Source organism: Eschscholzia californica, unplaced genomic scaffold, assembly GCF_041429995.1.
Source record: "Eschscholzia californica isolate CP2 unplaced genomic scaffold, dmEscCali1.0.p SCAF_6, whole genome shotgun sequence".
Lineage (NCBI taxonomy): Eukaryota > Viridiplantae > Streptophyta > Magnoliopsida > Ranunculales > Papaveraceae > Eschscholzia > Eschscholzia californica.
This window is the reverse complement of record NW_028238483.1, coordinates 24,174,695-24,189,316: the sequence shown is the minus strand read 5'-3', so window position 1 is coordinate 24,189,316 and position 14,622 is coordinate 24,174,695. Positions and strand designations below refer to the sequence as shown.

Sequence of the window (14,622 nt, the reverse complement as noted above, 5' to 3'; positions counted from 1 at the left end):
AAGTTTCTTTCTTATGCTTGATTTAGTTAATTGAATTCGGTCGGACCGACAAATCAAACTCAACCGAGTTAAATCAAGCCGGACCGAACGAAGTCGGTTAATGATTTGATCGGCTCGGCTTCCGTCGATGATTTAGTCTAACCGCCATTGAATAATAGAAATGAGCTTTCATGCTCCTAGAACGATCTTAAAGGTCTTTATATGATCTTTAGAGTCAAAGATGTATTTAGTGATGGTAGTTGATTAATGTATTTTTTCATGATGTATCCGCACTATGTTGATAGTAATGAAGAAATTTAGTGATTTGTCGAAGATATTTGACAGATCTCATATCTGCTGGGATTGTTTGAGATATATAGTGGAAGAGAGAAGAATAAGAAATAGAAATATCTTAAAGGGACATTTTAGAGATAAATTGTCATTTTGAGATATATTTATTTAATTACTACCACGTTACTAATTTTAGAGATCCAAATCGAATTTTATGCGAAATTTTTTAAAAATCCATTGTTACATGGACAATAGACCCCTCATAGTTGGAAAGAAATTTGATCTTGGTTAGGGGAAAAAATCACACTAGCCTAGCTAGTGGGGGATACAAGAGTTAATGAAGAAGTAATGAAGGAAGGTGGTCGAAGAAAAAGGTGGTGAGGCAGAAAGAGAGTAGTGAGTGGGTGTGCAGAGAGAGAGAGAGAGAGAGAGGGTAGAAGAGATTGGAATTTGGTGGGTGGGTGGTAGAAAGTAGGACAAAATTGTGCTCCAAACATTCTTATATTTCTTTCCTTTTCATTTTTACCTTTTCTTTTAGAAATTTGGTGGTTGCCATATACTAATAAGGATGAGTAATAGGAGGACTACTTTCACATATAGTAATTCAATAGAGGTAGAGTTCATCAATGAGTCTTTTGAATGTCGTTGGAGAAGATGGGGGGGCAAACAATAGAGTTGGGAAATGTGGATAATAGGGGTTCATGCTTAGCTTTTTTAGTCTTGCGGAACAAGCAAAACTTCCCTTTTTCCCTCTCTCTCTCTCTCTTCAGCTCTTTTTATGTCACCCCTCTCTCTCTTCCTCCCGGAAATAAAAAGCCCAGACACTTTTGTATTACAGTATCAAAACATAAACTCTTGTTATTTACCCTCTCTCTCTCTCTCTAGACTCTCTCAATATACTGAATTTCTCGTTCTGGGAAGTTTGAAAACTACTCCACTCTTTACAAGTTAATAAATGTAATATCTTTCAACAAAAAAAAAAAAAAAAAAGTTAATAAATGTAATATTTAAAAAGACATAAAGAATCATTTCTTGGGAATGAAAGAGTGGCCAGGATTATCAACTATCCTTGGTCTTATTTCAAACAAGCAATTATTAAGCATAATTTTGTACCGAAGTTGGTCCGAAAATTGAGGCGGACTGCCAAAAATACTTGGATAATTTGTCATATAGTAACTCACAAATCAGACTAGGTGACAAGTTGTAAGGACTTGTTTCAATGTGAGATGATAAATTTACAACAGTTAAAGTACACTATATTTATCTGATTTTGTGGTCTCGGAATGTTTGAAAAAAAAACCTAAAACTAATGCTCCTATACAATAGTAGTACAATAGACTGTTTTTGACCTTTTTGATATTTTTTTTTCTCTCTAGTTTATGTATGTATATTATAGAGAGTGTGTGGCGTTGAAGTTAGTAGTAGTGTTAGATGAGGAGGTTGGTCAAGGTAGTAATGATTTGGTACTGTGGAGATGCTGCAAGTTACACATTTAACCACGCCATGTCTTATGGGGTTTGACAGGTTTTTCTGTCTGCAGGACCCACTGAACCCAACTCCACACATTACAAAAACAGCTTTCATGGGGTCAATGAGAAAAGAAGAAAAGTGTGAAACCCTTCTTGCAACTTCAATTTGTAAAGAAGAAGATGAACTCAACCTACATTTTGCTCTCTGCCACTTTATGCTAATATCAACATATTCTTCTTCTTCTTCTTCTTCTTCTTACTATTATTATTAGTCTTGGTCATGGTCATGGTTGGTTATCCACCCAAGAAGCCAAGCTGATGATGCTAAAACAAGGTCTATAGAGAAAGAGAGAGAGAAAGAGAGGTAATTGCGCGTGCAAGGCAAGCTGCACGTATATATATATATATATATATATATATATATATATATATATATATATAGAGAGAGAGAGAGAGAGAGAGAGAGAGAGAGAAAAGTGTTGAGATGATGAAAGTTGGATCTGGAATATTGGATTGAGAAAAGAATATTAAAGAGGATTATAAAGGTCATTAAGAAATGTCCATCCAAAAAAGGACAACCACTCCACTCAACTCCACTAACAACTAAATTGACCCACAAATTCACACTCTAAACAAGCCTTGTTTAATCCATACTTAAGTTTGTGAAGTTGTCTCATTTATCATCATTGCTCATGGGAAATAGAAAGGGGCAATAGGCCACCTTTATGGTTCCCCTAGATCTTTTTTGTTTAATCCAACAACGTGGGTGGGTCGCCCAAACCCATGGGACTATTTCTAAGGGAGTCTTCACAACTAACTATGGAGCACTAGTCAATGCAAAAAAACTATGGAGTACTAAAAAAAACCTTTTTTTAGAGCAAAGTTCTCTGCTATAAATATTTAACTACTCGGAAATATAACTTAATTACTATGATTTAAGGAGCTCTTGAGAAGGTGAACTTGAGAAGGTGAAAGTAATCATGCTCTCGTTCTCAAAACCATTCCTAATCTATATTGGGTTTCAATCATTTTTTTTTTCTGTAAAAGATTTCATTACCATTAGAAGACATGTTTAGGTTTAAATGGACATGTAACTGCGCTTTCAACCGCAAGATATTTGACTGGAGAATGGAGACACCAGTTGTTATTAGGAACATGAAGTTCTGTGTGAAAATAATCTAAAAGTTTATAGCAAAGTATATCAAACATTAGGAAGTTAAAGTATAGACGAACAATATAAAAATGAACCCACATGGGGTTCAATAAAAAGTGAAGGGTTCTGAAAGAAAATTCTTATTGGAATAATTCCATACACTAAACATAATCAGATAAGGTACAAATATCAAATTACTAAATTAGTAGTGTCCTCCTTAGTCCTTACCTTGCTAGTTGCTAGACTCTAACTAGACTTTTCTGGTCAACCAAGAAATTAGAGTTTGAGAGGATAATTAGTGCAGAGAAAAAGATATCACATCTTTATTTAGTTAGGACCCACAAAAAGGGCACCCTCCTCCACCCATTAATCCTCCTGGTCCCCCTAAATTCCAATTTATATTTGAAAGATATAAAACGAAAAAGATGAAGCAAAAGGTAAAAAAGCACCAACGGTTAGTTATATTGCAAAGTCAAATAATTGCTTTTAATTTAAGTGTTGCCAATTGAAAGAAAATAAAAGTGTTGCAGAAAATTTTTCCACTCTATGACATGTTCCACATTTGTTTTACCCAAACTTCATCTATTTTGCATTTCTATGCCTCACAATAGTACATTAATATTTACCCAATATTTTTCTCTTTTTAACGTGGAACTATGAAAATGTTCGTAACCTAACAAATTGCAATATGTCAAAAAAAAGAAGACGTAGTCAAATAAATTAAGAAGAGGAAGCCATAAAGCAGAACCTTTCAGGAGGAGATGGATCATGATGATGAGGTTTCGATCACCTTGCGGGAAGCTTCCCATAGTTGCTGCTCTATCCCTAGCTTCCTTATCTCCATTATACCTCTCTCAACTGTGGAAATTAAAAAAAGAATTATTTAACAAAAAAAGTGAAAAACTAGTGATGTTTGATTTTGCTTCTTTTTGGCTACTCTAATCTATGTTAAGGTTCTCCAAGAGTGAATTCTACCTAATGGAATATTCAGATTAAGAATAAAGAGCGAATGTTCCTTAAATTCGGCCCACAGTCTAGCCTGGGCCAAACTCCCGTCTGATGAGGCCTACCCAGCCGACAGCCCAAAACCAATCCCACTAGTGGGCCCGTGGCATGGTTACTACTTCTAACCAATGGGCAGCCTTTGAAAACCTGTATGGTGTATACCGATGTGTCATGTGTCAAAGAAAAAATTGTTTTTCTTCTGAGGGTGGAAAAGGATATAACCTCATAAAAGAAGAACAAGAAATTGCTTCAAAGATCCAATTTCATGTTGGTCTAAGTTGAAAAGACATGTCAATGTTTATTAGGGTTGGGCTCCCTAGTCAAAAACTTGTGCAAAACTATGCAAATTGTGTCAAATCTGTGCAAACTATGTCCAATGTGCAAACTCGTCCTAACTCCTAAGTTTGTACAAAGATTTATTAGGGAGCAGAAAGAATGCACATTCATTCTCATCCAAATTTTTTAGCTTTGATGTTTGTTATCAATTGTGAGAAAGTTATCTAATGGAAATGAACCCTACTACAGATTGTAGTAGATCTTACCTTCCACTGCATCATGTGAGGTCGGCGAGTGGGCACTTCGCTCTATCCAAAACTTAAGTCTTTCGTCTGCAATATCTTCATCTACACCATGGCATTTAGCTCTTCTCCAGTAATATGTAAGCCATGCCTGAATTGGTATACGAAACAGAATATAAATAATATCTATAGATGAATAGGAATGGTTATTCTATAAATAAATGTAAAACCAACATTGAGAAACTTGCAGATGAGCTAACAGAGGATTTGCGCTCATTCTCTATTTCCATGAATTCCTAGATATCATGACAATCCCCAGCAACTGAATAAGAATAAGAATTGATATGTTTTGTTCCATATATTTTTCGCCAGACACTACGGGACTTGAACTTCTAAAACCACCATAGAGGAATGTGCTTTTGTTTTGTGGATTTTCGATTCATTTTACTATTTTGGCCTTAAGTTCATTATATAGAGGTTCTTAATGATAAGAAGCTTAAATTTGTGTCAGAATTGATATTATCTAGCAAGATGCTAATCAAGCAACAGGAATATGAACAAGAAGAAGAATATTATATGTCCAAAATAAAGTCTAGGAAGAAATTAAGAGTAGACCTCCTTGAAAAGAACATCTTCTGATTCATCCTGACTCAAATCTGCAAAAAGACATCGGCATCCAGATTCATTAGTATCAGAACCTTAATAAAGGAGTTTCACGCAGAAACACTTTCACCGAGTCAAACCGCCAAACAACCATGCCAGTTTCCTCTTTTGATGCTTAATTCTTCGGGCAAAAACTAATGGAGTATCTACAAGTGCCTCACTATCAGCTATTCTATATATACAAAAGCATAATGGAACGAGAAACTAAGATGCAATTTGTTACCATATGCCTCCATAAACTTTGGATCACCAGGTGACTTTGGATCTGAGTACCATTTAACACGGAGAGAAATTAGAATCCCGTACCAAATCACAATATAAATTGATAGATATTGCAGCGAAATGTTTCACAAGATTGAAATGAACTCAAACCTGACATAGACTGCCTAACCAAGTTTGGGCGCCTGTGTTGCGCCAATGCTAGTACGACAGCCTCCTCAACCTTGCATGTGACATTCATCAGAGAAGGGGTAGTTAGTTAAATGCTAGCCTGAAAAATTCAACAATTAGCAGATTCTGATAACAATACAACAAAAATAAGGGGATAACAGGTTCACGATCTCCAGGTACAGAAAAACCTAATGCTTGCAATGAACTAGTATTTTCCGTGGAAAACACTTCTTCTTCAGGCCATCCCGGGTAGAAGTTTGCCTTTTCCTAAGAAACCCCAGGGAAAATAGTCACGATATATAAAAAGCACCTTTAAGGAAGCTAGTTCCCTCAACCCCATCTCAACTGAAAGTGTACTCTCAATATTGCCTTCTCCAGATAGATCACTCGAACCCCACCCAAGCTTTACTCTATCTGGATCATCATGACCTGCTTTGGGATGGAAGAAAGATGGTTGACAATTAAATGCCAAAAATGCATAAACTATAATAAATTACATCTATACACGAAAGATAGTCTGAAACATCTTCAGTGCACAAAATTTCAACAAGTCTATCAAAAGAAACTGCGTGATAGTATAAAACGTAAAGAGGTAAGTGTGTGATAACTAACCTTTGTTCCAAGACTCATCCTTCGCCTTTTGACCAGCAGAAATGACAAGTTCAAAGGGAACAGGGGCTAATGATGACCAATGCTCATATTTTGCAACTGCAATATCAGCACATATACCTGCATTTACAAATGCATGAATGCCAAGGAATGTGAAAATGCCATTGAAAACTTTTTAGTTTGTAAAATACGAATGACCTAACTCTCGATGAAAACAGTAGTCGAGTCCCCATGAAAACCGATAAAAATTCCTCTAACATACTCAGAAATCTAGCAAAAGGTGATCTATCCCAAATCCTCACTATGTTATGTGATCGACAATTTGTTACTTAAGAATCCAGGAGAAGAAAAAGGTAATGGATTTCTCAGTTTTGTTACACGAGAGCTGGATAACCTCAAACCCTGATAGGATGGTATCGTGCCATTATTTCTAGACGTTATCTTACTGCAAGGGAAGTTATATTTAGCGAAAAGTGTTTACCATATTCAACAGCTAAACCCCAGTACCGGGCCAACCAACACCTTTTGAGAACAACTTCCTCCTGAAATGCAGATCATATACTAAGTTAGTTCCGTAGAAAATCAGACACCAAAATGAATTTCAACAATCACAGGAATACTGATTGGAAACCTTCTCTTCCTCAGTCAATGTCATCCTCTGTGTAATTGAGCGAAGAGCTTTGGATTCAGACTCTACTTCTCGGAGTTGTTGAACAGAGGCCTCTGCTGCTTCTTTTGCATTCTGATATAAGAAAAATTAACGCAAGAGACCACTTTGTTCAACAATTTTAATGTCATCACTGTGAAAGAATTACAAACGTAGAGGATCAAGAATTCCTAGGGCGACTTACCACTAATTCTGTCCGGAGAATTGAAGTTTCTTCATCTCGCTCATCCTTAGATTGTTTTACAACCCTGTAAGCAGCCTGCATGAAAGAAATGTGTTTGAAAAGAACATAAATAGCAAGCCCTATCAAAAGCCTGAATATCAGGCTGTCACATGAAATATCATCAAGAGGATCACGGGCTGAAACTTTCATTGATCCTTTAGCAACATCTTAACCCTCCTTACCTCTCTTTGACGTAAGGCTGCTTCTTTTCTGCAGATTGAATCACATAAGAGGTCATAACGGGAACACATAAATAATAAGGTAGATAGAACATAGCAGCCTCAAAAGTACCTGCTCAATAACTTGGCTTCCAGAGATACACCTTCTCCAAGAGCAGCCACCTATATCATAAGAACTAAATCGTGAAAAATGACTCTAAGCTCATCTTAATACTGACACTCCATAGAGTCTAAAATAAACCCACGTAAGGATATTACGAATTAGTATTTTTTAAGAAAATGTAACACACCATTTACAATATTGTGTCCTATAGCTATGTTTTGTATTTCACCAGTCAAGCATACTAAACTGAAAAAGAAGAAGGACCTGCTTCTCAAGCTCCTTAGCTCTGGTTTCAGCTTCTTCAAATCTCTTCTCCGCATGACGTAGCTGTATAGCATATTTACGTAAAAATGTCTGCATTTGTTGATATAGGAAAGTAATCTCTTTACTTTATTAGATACAAAAATCGCACCTTGTCAAGCATATTATCTTTCTCTTCTTGGAGCATATCAAGCTGCAATATGGCAAATGTCATCATCATTACACCAAATCTTTACATTCAGTCTCAAGTTTCATAATGGAATCAAAAGACTTATGATTGCACTCAACACATCCAAGTCAAATACAAAGGATCGACTAACTAATTTCATATTTTGAGAAGGATGGACTAACTTATTGAGACAAGAGGTTTTATTCAACAAAAGAAGAACTACAATACCTCATCACGAAGATCAGAGGCTTCACGTTGATTACCAACACCATTTAAGTTCTGGCCCACATCTACTGCAAACCTGCAACTAGTATAAGATGAAAATACTCTACAAAAGCATAAACATTTTGAATGTCTCCATGTTTTAGAGATTCTTGGGGAATTACAGAATGGTAGTTCTCCATAAAATGAAACCACTAATAATCCCTCTTCTAATTTATCATCAATCAATTATCCCTTTACACACATTGTTGAGGGTAATCGAGTTATTGGAAGGCTCTATCCATCTCCGAAAAACAGTCCATTTTTTTTTTCAGCAAACAGTTGAGGGAGATTTGCTGTTTGGACCCCCTTTCGTATAAATGACTTGCTGTTTGGACTCCCTTTTTCCAGTGTTGCATTTTGGACTCCCTTTTGACGGAATCACTCGAGAATATTCCGTTTATAAAGTTATACTTAATGAAATTCCTATTTTACCCTTAAATAATCAATTTGGATTTTAAACCTCCAACCTTCATCTTCCCCAATTGTTTCTTATAGTTCAAACCGGCTTATTAAAGCTGACTCCTTCACTGGTTTAATACTAGTAAGAGAAAGATGAAATTAATGACAAGTGACTAGATCTCTCTTTTTTCTCTCTTTACACTTATCCCTTTCTCTCTCCTCTAGAGAAGTATTAAGCAATCAGAGTAGATAGAGAGAGAAGAAGAAGATGGCGCCATGAATAGACTAATTGTAGCTTCTTAATCTCGTCCATATTCATTTTCTTTTAATAAGTCAGGGAGATGAAACCGATTTTAATCTCTCACAACAGTTTTGCTTTTTGTTATCTTTGCAGTTAGTTTGATCATGGAGTGACAATCACTACAAACCCTAAGATTTTTAGCAACTCTTATTGTGGTTTCAGGTCCAGTTGAGAATTAATCCACAACAAAATACTAGTTTCTCACACCATGAATTGACAAACCCATCTCCCTTTCTTCTTTATCATGAACATAATCTTGACTTCAATTTTTCAGGAACATAATCTTGACTTCAGTTGATAATTATTGTGGTTTGAAGTTTCTGATATCTCCTAATAAGAACTCATGAATTTTGTTCTTGACTTCAATTGAATTACAATCCGACTCTTTATTGACTCCGATATCTTTCATTTTTGCCATGATTTTTACGGATTTTTTTGGACTTAATCAAAGAAGAATATCTAGTTAAGTTTTTCTCTCTGTTTCATTCCTATGAGAAGATTAAGCAAACTAGTAGTACTAATTCGAGACAAATCTAAGCTCATGGATGATCTTTAGTAGGATTAATTTGCTTTTCTTTTTGGTACCTAGTTTAGCTTAAATAATCTGGTGGAATAGTCCTTTTTGAAGAAGAAGAACAAGGGTAAAATAGTCTAAGATATTTTAGAATGTTATATTTAACATTTTTTTTTCAAAAGGGAGTCCAAAGTGCAACTCTGGAAAAAGGGAGTCGAAACAGCAAGTCAATTGTAAGAAGGGGGGTCCAAACAGCAAATCTCCCAACAGTTTATAAAACAAGAGTGAAGGAAATTATGTTACCTTTTGTCTCTTTGCCTATTGGTAGGAGGTGGTTCTATTGGCTGCATAGACACTGGGATCTTCAATGATGTTCTGATAGGCGGAACCATTGGTGTTGGTCCCATTGGACGAGCAGCAACCACTGGTGGTCCTGATGGACGAGCAGCAATCACTGGTGGTCCTGATGGACGAGCAGCAACCGTTGACCTTCCCGTTGACGTAGAGCGAACGGACGGGTTATGCTCTACAAAGTTCCGATTTATCTAATTAAACAAGAAGAGTATAATCAGTCAGCCAATTCATTTACAATCACAAGAAGAAGGTGAAAAAGGATCAATGCTTCACACAAGGATCAATTCATTTGCCCAGATTCGAAAAAAAAAAACATCTAATCTCACTACTTCATTTCTCTAGTTCAAATATAAAAAATTCGTAAACAGATTTTAAAAATCAAATGTTTCAGTATCACCGAATCGGATCTAACTACTACATCTACACACTTCAATAAACTTATTGAAAGAACTGATCTAGTCAACTCAGAATATGAACTTACCGCAGGTGTGGGAGACCGATTCCTCCTAGAAGTCAAAATAGGAGGAACAATTCTACTATTAGTATTAAAGGTGGAGTAAGAAGAAAGAAGAGTAGGAGGAGGAGGAGGAACACTATAAAGATCATCATCATCATAATCTTCATCGTCATCATCTTTATCAGGTCCTTGCGTAGCCATTACTTTAGCAAGTCTCTGCGCCGCTGCTTTGGCAGCAACGTTTTGTGTCTTTTTAATGTTTGAAACACCACGGGAAAGAGGATGTACCGGCGACATTGCCGGAGAAGATGAATCGGCAGTAGTGTAATTAGAATCACCACTTCTTTGTCTGGAATAAAGTGGACTTGCGTTTCTTCTTCGATTCATTTCTGTTAGAAGAAAGTAGAAATTCGCAGACCCAAGATTTGTTGAAAGTGAAAATGAAGATGAGAGTGTTTTAATCGAGAGATTGCCGAAGTTTCTTTTCTTGTGTTTTTTTAGTTGTTGTTGTTGTCTTGTTGAGAAAGAAGATCATAAGAGAGAGAGAGAGAGGGAAGAAGTAAACGAAAATTCCACTCAACTGAAGACCGTCGGATTGGAAGGTCGTTGACTTTTACTTTTCCTAGAGAGAGAAGTTTGGTGATGTGAGGGGAGTGCGGCCGTGCGGGACCTAGTTGGCGTGAAGATTCCGAAAGAGAGATTTTGACATGGCCCGCAGTTTTGTACCGATATTAGAACTACACTCCTTTTTTTAACTTTTTTGATTTACATCCCCACGTGGACGAAAAACGTTAACTTTCAGTTAAATGTCAGTTGTGCGAATCGCACATGTGAAATTTTTGGAAATCAACCCATATTTAAAAAGGGGTCAGTCTTGAATTTATAAAATCAGTTTTATAACAAGGGAAATTATGGTAACAAAAAAAATTAATCATTGAAGTTAACTAATGGTGTTAACACAAGGGAGTCAAAATTGAATTTACGAAAAAGAAGGGGTCGTAAAGAAAGCTGATTACAAAATAGAGGGTCAAAAAGAAAATAACTCTTATGTATCAGGGGCGTAACGTCGTACCAGTGTACATTCAGCTAAAAATAAAATTAAGTTTGATGTGTTTGGTAAAGAGAGGATAAATCTAAGGCCCAAAAAAGGAGCCCAAATAGGAAATCCAACCCAATAGGGAATAATATCTCAAAAAAAACCCAAAATGTGATATTACCTCTCTATCCCTCCAAAAGCAATGGTTACCTCTTATGTCCCTCACTCTTTTCCCACCAACAACAGCCTCTCTCTTTCTCTCCCTGACTTGATTTGACCCGAGCCCACATGCCAGCCTCTCTCTTTCTCTCTCGGTCTCCGCGCTCTCTCTCTTCATTCAAACACTCTCTCTCTCTGACTTGAAAACCTCTAAACCCTCTCCCTCCATCAAAATGATTCATCTCTATCTCTCTCTCTATTTCGATCAAACTCTCTCTCTTCATTCATACCGGTCCATCTCTCTCTCTATCTCTCTCTCTATCTCTTTTTCAAGCGAAACAACCACAGCCATTAACGCCTCTTTCATTCGAAACGTTACCGGCGAATCTCTTTAAGCAACCGGATCTACCAATTTCTCTCTCTATTTCGTTCTCTTTCAACAAATCTGGTGCATCTCTCTCGATTTCTCTCTCTTTCAAACACAGGTACGTCCCTGTTCTTCCTCTAACTCTTGATCATCTCTCTGTTGTTGGTAAATTATTTGGTTTGTTGGAAAATTTTTGGGGTTTGTTGTTTCAGATCTGTGTTAGTTGGTAATATTTTAGGGTTGTTGGTTCAGTTTTAGGGGTGTTCGAAAATTTGGGGGTGTTTTCAAAGAATTAGGGTTTATTATTTCAAGTTCAGTAGTCTGATCTTGAGTTTGTGAGAAAACATTTTGGGTTGTTTTTCAAAAAAGTTTTAGGGTTAAGTTGCTCTACAGTTTGTGATAAAACATTTTGGTTGGTGTTTTGTGATTTCGGAAGCATTTGGGTGTTTATGGTTCTTCATCAAGCTTGTAGGTTAGGTTTGTTTTAACATTTAGGATTGTGATCTGAAAGTTAGGTTTCTGTTGAGACATTTAGTACTTTGTCTTTGATTTTTGGGGGTCTGTCTTTGTTGATGAAGTGAATGATTTGTTTTATCATTCTGGGTTGTGTTGAAGAAATGTTAGAGTATGTTTAGACATTTTGATAGTTGTTTGTGATTTCGGAAGCATGCATCTTCACAGAAAGGTCATTTGGGTGTTTATGAATCTTCATCAAGTTTCTAGGTTAGGGTTGTTTTAACATTTAGGTATCTGTGGTGACATTTATGGGTGTTTGTTTTAACATTCATGGTTGTGTAAAAGAAATTAGTATATGTTAAGACATTTTGATTGTGTATATACATTCTGTGTTTGTTTGAAACATGTGGGTGTCTAATACAAAACATAACAACTTTTGCAGATTACAAAAGATGGTGAAAACAAACACAAAGAAAGGAGATGCTCCTGTTCAAAAACAACAGACTCCACTGAGGGCTAGCCCTAGGAAGAGGGTTGCTGAAGAGCCATCCTCTGCTGGGCCTAGCAAAAAAGGCAAAAAAGTTGCTAGTCCTAAACAAGCAAAGGTATCTTATTGTATACACATCTTTGACCATGTCCTGTATTTAATGTTTGTGCTTTGACATTTCATATAATGGTTTGGCATATTTGTTAGTGTGCTGTCATTGTTTAAAATTTTGCTTCAATTAGTGATCTTTCATTATTGTGTAGACCATCATTGGCCTAGGCTTATTGTGTAGATACATTCCAAAATGATCTGCCATTATTTATAGTGATGTAGCATTCAGTGTAGTGTTGAACATTTTGTAGAAACATTTTTGGTTTGTTTCAAACATGTGGGGGTATCTTACAAACATTTCAATTTGTGCAGAAAACATATAAAAGATAGTGAAGAGCCAACCACCGCTAGGCCTAGTAAAAAAGGCAAGAAAATGATGAATGTGACATCATCACAGACAAAGGTATGATATTCTATAAATATTTCAAACAATTTTTAAGCATTTTACATAATTTCGAGACATTTTGGAGTTTGTCCTCCCAGTATTGTTTGTGGTCTCGCATTTCGTATATTGTTTTGCCATAATTGCTAGTGTGTTGTCATTCTGTAAAATGGTGCTTCACTTATTCATACTCTTATTCCTAGAGTTTTGTGAAAAGTTCTAAAAACCATTGGCATCAGCTTACAGTGTTGTAGCATTTGTAGTCGTGTGTGACCATTTTGCTGAATGATCTAACATATCTATTACTGTGTGTTTGAAGCATCGATCTGCGACATCCAAATCGAAATAGCAGATGGTGGAGGCTCAACGTATAGAGCCAAGGGAGCAAAAGAAGAAAAATTCTTTAAATTACAAATGTAATTTGAAAGCAGTTCACAAGGTAGTAAGGGACAATTTGGAAGCATTTGTAGTCCAGTTTTTGTTCTCTGAAATGTTGATGAAATGGATGGTTTGTTTTAACATTTTGGGTTGTGTTCGAGAAATTGGGGTTATGTTGAGACATTTAGTACTTTGTTTATGATTTTTGGGAGTTTTACTTGATTATTACAGTGATGTTATTGGTCAATGTCAGACAATTTGGTTTATGTTTTAACATTTAGTGGGGTGTTGATGTATTTTGTGGTTATTAATGAGTAAAAATTGATATGTTTTTGACATTTTGGGTTGTGTAGAAACATTTTGGTTTTGTTATCAACATTTTTGGGTCTCTTACAAACATATCATTTTGTGCAAAACATTTAAAAAGAGAAGCAGCAAGACAATAGGTTGTACAAAGAGCTAGCTCTAGAAAGAGGGCTAGTGAAGAGATAACAATTGCAGGGCCTAGTAAAAAAGGCAAAAAAATATTAAAGGTGACTGAATCACAGACCAAGGTAAGATGCATTCCTAAACATTTTGCATAATGTTTAGGAATGCATACGAAATGACATAAGTTTCTGTGAAAAAAGTTAAAATTTGGAGAAAACAGTGGCATAAATTTTTTGAAATGTCCTCTCATTATTGATTGTGGTCTAACATTAAGTATAATGTTTTCGCATTATTGGTATTGTCCCGGCATTTTGACAGTTTTCCAGCATTGTAAATAATGTTTAGGTGCGCAAGGTAATAACAACAATTGTTTCTCAAACAATTTGAATAATGTTAAAGAAATATTAATAATGTTGGAACATTTTCAAGAATGTTTAAGAATTGCAGAAATTATTCCTCAAGCATTATGTATAATGTAGCATGCAAGTTACATAACCTTCATCCATTTCAGAATATATTTGTACATTAGTGGTGGTATGACATTTTATAGATTGTTTGCATAAGTCTTACAGTGTTTGCAAGTAATATATAGAAATACTAACATATGTATTACTGTGTTTTTGAAGCATCGGGAGGTGTCATCAATATTGAAGGAAAACAAAAGATTGTGGAGATTAAACCTCAATTGAAAGTGTGGTTGATATTTTGTGCTTTGAGAAAGAAGTTCTAAGCAATAGTGAAGTTGTTTTTGAGAAATGGTGTTATGTTCACATTCGTAAACCCGCAACGACTTCAATTTTGCTTAGAGGACAAACAAAAAATGATTATAAATTATTTTGTGTGGTATTG

General features: G+C 35.8%; 1 protein-coding gene across 2 annotated transcripts; it reads right to left on the bottom strand.

The window, feature by feature from the left end:
• Window positions 1-3,351: 3,351 nt before the first annotated feature.
• Window positions 3,352-10,560, bottom strand: LOC147532745 (coiled-coil domain-containing protein SCD2-like). Of its 2 annotated transcripts, none has more exons than XM_086649180.1 (17): window positions 9,993-10,560; window positions 9,461-9,702; window positions 7,908-7,980; window positions 7,662-7,703; window positions 7,514-7,576; window positions 7,259-7,308; window positions 7,150-7,177; window positions 6,929-7,003; window positions 6,709-6,819; window positions 6,559-6,619; window positions 6,081-6,197; window positions 5,779-5,900; window positions 5,451-5,520; window positions 5,302-5,343; window positions 5,031-5,071; window positions 4,440-4,566; window positions 3,352-3,750 (listed from the first exon to the last, which is right to left on the bottom strand). In XM_086649180.1, the coding sequence occupies exons 1-17, from the start codon at window positions 10,353-10,355 to the stop codon at window positions 3,659-3,661; spliced, it is 1,719 nt and encodes a 572-aa protein (XP_086505306.1). In that variant the 5' UTR covers window positions 10,356-10,560; the 3' UTR covers window positions 3,352-3,658. The 2 variants fall into 2 exon arrangements, with proteins under 2 accessions (XP_086505306.1, XP_086505307.1); XM_086649181.1 differs by having other exon boundaries at window positions 5,779-5,897.
• Window positions 10,561-14,622: the final 4,062 nt, after the last annotated feature.